The 6,598-nt window shown below is 33.6% G+C and overlaps 1 protein-coding gene across 4 annotated transcripts; it reads left to right on the forward strand.

Moving 5' to 3' along the window:
* The first annotated feature begins 2,102 nt into the window (after nt 1-2,102).
* On the forward strand, nt 2,103-6,067 carry LOC111366250 (glucosamine 6-phosphate N-acetyltransferase-like). Of its 4 annotated transcripts, none has more exons than XR_002697608.1 (4): nt 2,103-2,426; nt 2,598-2,670; nt 3,024-3,126; nt 5,493-5,842. XR_002697608.1 is itself a non-coding variant. In XM_022986972.1 (4 exons), the coding sequence occupies exon 4, from the start codon at nt 5,487-5,489 to the stop codon at nt 5,958-5,960; it is 474 nt and encodes a 157-aa protein (XP_022842740.1). In that variant the 5' UTR covers nt 2,104-2,426; nt 2,598-2,670; nt 2,834-3,126; nt 5,470-5,486; the 3' UTR covers nt 5,961-6,067. The 4 variants fall into 4 exon arrangements, 3 of the variants coding, with proteins under 3 accessions (XP_022842740.1, XP_022842739.1, XP_022842741.1); XM_022986972.1 differs by having other exon boundaries at nt 2,104-2,426; nt 2,834-3,126; nt 5,470-6,067; XM_022986971.1 differs by having other exon boundaries at nt 2,104-2,426; nt 5,470-6,067.
* The last annotated feature ends 531 nt before the right edge of the window (nt 6,068-6,598 follow it).

Raw genomic sequence — 6,598 nt, forward strand, 5'->3', positions numbered from 1 at the left:
AGATAAGATGAAGTAAAATAGTTCTAAAACAACACCTACAAGTTATTCCCGTTTAAACTTTGCACGAGCTACTACTAAAGCACGAAATACATCTAGTCATCAAAATATACCAATTGCAAGAGATAACTGCCAACTACCTACTGACTAAATGCATACTCCTGCAGAAGTAACTTCTCAAATAAGGACGAAAGAGAGAAAAATGACCATGTAGATGTTCTCAAATCAAATGCCAAAATTAGCATGGACCTTTTTTTGGGAAATTAAGCTAATGCTTGTGCCATCAAATACGAACCGTTAAAAGGGTTTAGTAAATGAATGAATCAAAATTTCAAAATGCTCTTATTTCATTACAGCAAAAGTAAACAACTAATCAAAACACTACTATCTAATAAAATTAGTGTCTAAGTCCTATATCATCTGATCACATAAAATTGAAAAATATACAAAGAAAACAATTATTCAATCTTATTATTGGATATAAGTTTTACGTCTAATTCGGCCGACAAAAGTTCTATAAAGTTCATAGTGTATATTCCGTAATCTCATTGAACGACAAGAGATAACTGCCAGCTACCTCCTGGCATGTCCGTTGCTTATCTCTACTCATCATTCAATTGTGTGGCCAAAAGCTTTTCTCCTCCAAATATCATCTAACATTGCTTAAATATAGTAAGTCTATGAAGGGAGCTCATTTTTGAAGGTCTACTTTTAATTTTATCTTCAACGGGAATCACAAACTCAAATGAGTGTTCCATTTCTACAATAAAGAAATCACATACTAAAATGAGTGTTCCATTTCTACAATAAAAGACACAAAATGATCATGTTAATTAATCAATGAACAAATATAAAATTTTTACAGTAATGTTAAATGATATGTAGTATAATTCATTTTCAAAAATAGAAAAAAAATAGGTGACATTTTCAAAATTCCATAAACGACAGGATGCAATTTTCATAATTATATAAACTTCATGGTGCCATGCTGGAAAATTCAACAACTAACATATCAAATATCACAATCTCAACCAAGTAAATGCAATTTACATCATGGAAAAACATGCAAAACATTACCATATATTAGTTACAGTAAAAAATCACGATCTTTTATTACTCTACCATATTCCATTCAATGCAAATTGCAAAATAGTACCAATTTGCTAAGACTTCAATGATATCATAGAATATCTATTTCATTACACTAATATTGCAACTAACATGACATTTAAATATTTTTAACAAGCAAATACTTAAATATCTAATTTTTTATAGCACTTTCTATTAAATTGTCATCTTTGTTTCCACTTATCAGCTCAACACTAATTAGAATAAAAAAGAATCATATATTGCAATTTTCAAAATCATCTATGTTATTTACTTTTAAGCCCATATGTATATGTTCAATATCTCATACTCTAAACACTCTACTACATATTTTTTTTTATCAATTTGCTTATATATCTACATCATGAAGAATAAGTAGAGAAATAACATTTTTTTCAAATTTGCAGTTACAGGAAGAAAGTTGAATTGTTAAGTATTTTTGATGTAATTCAAAGCAATAATGAAAAATATGAAGAGAAAATTGAGTTCCAAAAGTTAATTACAATATACAAAAAAATGAATAAATTTGAAGGTCTAAAAAAGCCCACCCTATTGGTATAATTTTTCTCGGCACAAATTTCTCTAATTTTTTTTTGGGCGTAAAATCGTATTAAAAATGAAAAATTGAGGAATCATTCATATCTGAGAATAGCCCACTGTGAAATTGGTTCTTAGAAGTGGTTATTCACGTATTGGTACTTTTTTTTGCGAGTTTCGATCTTGGAAAAATTGATGAAACCTTCATAACAAATTCTTCATTTCACTCAAGAAGACGAAGGAAATCAATTTTAAATGGTAGAAGGATCTGGAGATGAAGAAGAAAAATTAAAGGGGTTGGGGATTGTGAAGAGAAAACAAAGATGATGGATTTAGGATTCTGAAATTCAATTGATTTGAGAAAAGAAAATGGGGAATTAAATTTTCTGGTGATATTAAATAAGGGTGTTTTAGGTAGTTTATAAATCCCCTTTAATATATGTATTTTAAAAACATTATTCTGGTCAAAGAAAAAAATTTCGAAGTGTATTATAATATAGGCTATTTGACCCAATTACCACTTCCAATATCTGCCATTAAATTGAAATTATTGAATCAATTCCAGATTTTCCGTCGCCCGTCTGCTCCCTACTCCGGCGCTGCCTCAGCCTCAACCAGTCAACCTCCTCCTCCTTCCTCCGGTGACAGATTTCTATCTTGCTCAGACCTTAGTTGCTCCGTAACGTAAGGTGTCCCGGTCTGTAACCTTCGTTGCAGGCTTGCCACGTTGTGGCTCCGGTGATTCTTCCGGCGGCAATCGACAACCCTCACAGCAGAAGAAGAAGGTCTGCCCAATTTCCAAATTCCACCAACCCTGAATCCCTGATTGGCTGATTAATCACTACCTCATTTTGATTTTTGAAGCTTTTTATTTTTCGTTTTTTTTTATTTTTTGTTATTCTGATTTATGTGATTTGGTTTTTTTTTTCTTTTTTCTTTTTAACATATGGAATTAGGCAATTAGCAGTTCTTCATTGCTTGATCTGGAAGCGCAGAAGCGGCACTGCCATCTGCCACGGCCTTTACACTGTGAGTTGCTTGCTTACTCTATATGACTGGAGTTTTGAAATAGTATATATTGCCTTGTGAATGAGATTGTGAATCTGTGCATTGATGAATGTGTTGGATTGTTGCCCTGTGAATTGTGAATTGCTTATAGTTTTTTTTTTTCGGCATCGAAAAATTTTGACAGCACTGAATTAAAATCCTGGCTCTGCCCCTGGGTGGTAGCCTTTGCATTGGTATGGTGTAGCTGTGTTGTGGTGGGGCGGCGTAGAGTGGGAAGAAAAAGATGATAAATTTTTTCTATATTTTTGTTTTTCTAAAGTTTGGATAAAAACGTAAGTTGGACTAAGATTTGGTACCTTTTGCTCCAATTCTAGCCTTATTCACGGAGAGGGGGAAAAGCGGCTATGCGTTTTTCATTTTTTGTGCTGCAGTGATTTCGAGAGGATAAGTCATCTCCTTCATCACCAAACTTGGAAGGTAATTTCAGATTTATTTGTGTAAAAATATACATTAAATCTAATGGGTTGAGTTGATTTCGCGCTCGATTTGATTGTTGCGAATGATTTAATTTTAACACAACCTCCATTATTTGTCAATTCTCTTTCTCTAGCTCCTTGGAATTTTTTTCTTTTCCAAATTTTTTGTTTATTGATGGTAGCCTGCCTAGTAGTTGAAACATTGAGGAATCTGTGTATTTTAATGCAATATCTTAGGTTAAACCTTCACATATTTATATTCTATAATTGCAATCTGATCTCCCCTTTTAACACATTGTATTGGATCTGGATACATAAGGAAACCCACATTGAGGAATACATATTGTATATTGTCAAGTTGCCAGTGGATATCCACGAGATTTAATCATATGCATGATCTAAATTCTCAAAATACATATGAAAAAGCAATTCCCTGGAAAATCTCTCTCTTTAATTTTTTGTATAGTTGTCTATGAATTGTCCTTGCCTTTAGAACAAGCTAGCCCTCAAGTGTAAGTGGTGAAATACCCAGGACAAAATTCCAGTGGGACAGGTGATGGTTAGTATCCTTATATTGATTGGTTGTGAAGCCAATCCTTTTGTCAAAGGATCTGCTAGGTTATTCTTCGACTCTACATATTCAACGGTGATTACTCCTTGCTTAAGTAATCCTCGAAGAGACTGATGTCTAAAATTGAGATGTCGTTGCTTACCATTGTAAGTCTTGTTTGCTATCGAATACAAAGTATCTTTACTATCACAATAGATCATCACAGCTGGAGATGATTAATATTAGGTTTCCGGTTGAACCATAACTCATATGGAGTTTTGTTAATCTTCTTCATAGGTATCCTATTTAGAGTATAACATGCACTTAAGATTGTTTCACCCCACCATTGATCAGGTAAACCAGAACTAATAAGCATGCAATTCACCATTTCAACTAAAGTCCTATTTTTCCTTTCTGCTACTCCGTTTGATTATGGCGAATATGGTGGAGTAAACTCGTGAACTATACCATTAGTTTCACAGAATTTTGCTAATTCTGCTACTTGGTATTCACCTCCTCTATCAGAACGTAGGACTTTAATTTTTCGGTTTAATTGATTTTCCACTACTGCTTTATAAATAAGAAATTTGCTTAAAACTTCATCTTTACTTTTTAGTAAGTATACATAAGCATATTTTGCTAATTTAAAAATTCAAAATTAATTAATTAATTTATTTATTTATTTATTTTTAAATGTGGATCCTTAATTGGTTCTGAAATTTGGAAATGTAATGTTGGTGTACAATAGAGTAATGAATATATCGTTCTGTTCAATTTTTTCCTTAGCACGGTTGATTGATTGGAGAGCACAATCCCCTCTCTCTTTGTAGCTAGTACAACTCTCTACTCCCAAACCCAACTGTTACGCGAAAAATTAATTAATATCTTACCTTTAGTTTCAGTGGTGAATTTCATAGCATTCACTGTTAGAAAAGTTTCCATTGTGTTTTTGTCATGACTGCCTTCCCTGCTACATGTTTAGTGAAATGCCTCTAAAACTTCACGTTTATGTCTGCATATTTGATCTCGAGTTAAGTTTTGAACATGGATTGTTCAAAACCTCCAAGTCATCAACAACCATCTGAACTAGTTATTTTCTTCGTTCTGATTTCTGACTAATTACTGTGTGGCCACATTCTTTACGTCACCATAGTTTATTATTAATTTTGAACTTACTAACAATGATTGACATTGGGCAACTTCTATGTTAGAAGTGGTGGTTTCGGACAGCAGATGATTTCAGAAAAAACACAATCTGCTTGGTTGGACATGGAGTTGTCTTGTTACAATAGGTTTCATACTATATGTGTGTGTTTTCATAGATAATGCACAATCCATATACATGTCATCATGGTCCAACTGTGATCATCACTCTTAACCTGATTGACTTTCTAATTTCTTAGACGATCTGGGTTCTGATTTTTTTAATAAGTAGTCACGAATGGCCAGCCTCCAGTGGCTTGTCTATAAGTCATAGGGTCCCCTTAGCCCTGCTCCTTCCTCTGGTCATGGAAAGTTGTTAGGCCAGCTCTCTCATCCCCTGCTATTTTAACTATAAAACAGCTCGAGCAGAAGTATATAATGTTTAGATGAATCTTCTGATGCCATCTTCTTAAATAACATCCATTAATTGCCAAATTAATTATTTTACAAGTGTGATTACTTATGATTAAGGTCGTAAACAAACCATCATTTTGTTTTGTGGCTTGCCATGTACGTTCCTTTCATTGGTCGTCATAGCAATTTCATCCTCTTTTCTCTTTGTTAAGTAATTTGTTTTTCATAAACTTCCAGGATCTGAAGTCTATTAGATGCAGACCGCTAACTCCTCTGCAGAAGAAGAGATATTTCGAGTTAGGAAATTGGAGATCGCTGACAAAAACAAGGGTTTCATTGAACTACTTCAACAGCTGACTGTTTGTGATTCTGTCTCTGATGAGAGATTTCAAGAACGATTTCAGGAGCTCGCTATATATGGGGACGACCATCTTGTATGTGTAATAGAAGATGACAAATCAGGGAAGATTGTTGCCACTGGGAGTGTGTTCATCGAAAAGAAATTTATAAGGAATTGTGGCAAAGTTGGTCATATTGAAGATGTGGTGGTAGATTCCAGTGTTCGAGGCAAACAATTAGGGAAGAAGATAGTCGAGTTCCTCTCAGATCATGCTCGATTAACAGGGTGTTACAAGGTGATTCTTGATTGCAGTACCAATAACATACCATTTTATGAGAGATGTGGTTTCAAGCAAAAGGAAGTTCAGATGGTGAAGTACTTCATTTGATGAATGTTCCAACTGTTCTCATGTTTTAAAACCTCTTTAAATATGCGATTGCAATACGGATTGGTTTATACTTCCTCTCTCCATCTGATATGTTTGCTTTATTGTCATTTTTGTTTTTGATGATGTCTGTGACATTGAGTTTCACAAAGACATTCTATCCAATGAATAAAAAATGTCTCAAAATCATCGATAAGTACATAAAATCAGTAGGACCAATGCATATAGTTTCATTTTGGGCTAATAGTATTCACTTGTCGATAACTTTGTTACAAACAATGTACGCTTAAACAAGTCGTCTGTCATTTCTCTTAAGTAAAGCATGTGAACCAGCCAATGAACTGACCAACTTAGTGATAAACAGATTGCAATACAACTTAAAATCTCCAGTGCATCACAATGTTCAAAATTTCAACTTTGAATCCATCAAGAATGGGGACTCGAATCAAGTTAGAGGTTTGAAACAAATGTTATGTCATTGAATAATGTCCAACGTTTGGATAAATTTAATGGCGAAAACTCAACATTTTAAGGTAATTCAAGACATAAATATAAATTCAGTGATTATTGGAACAATTAACTCAATTTTGCTACTGCTTTGTAGGTTGCGTCTCTTCCTTCATTTCTCCTTACATAAGCGA

Source organism: Olea europaea, chromosome 17 (genome assembly GCF_002742605.1).
Source record: "Olea europaea var. sylvestris chromosome 17, O_europaea_v1, whole genome shotgun sequence".
NCBI classification, from domain to species: Eukaryota; Viridiplantae; Streptophyta; class Magnoliopsida; order Lamiales; family Oleaceae; genus Olea; species Olea europaea.

Bases quoted from the DNA above. Each gene is read 5' to 3' on its own strand.
- LOC111366250 (XM_022986972.1), top strand. From the start codon at position 5,487: ATGCAGACCGCTAACTCCTCTGCAGAAGAAGAGATATTTCGAGTTAGG.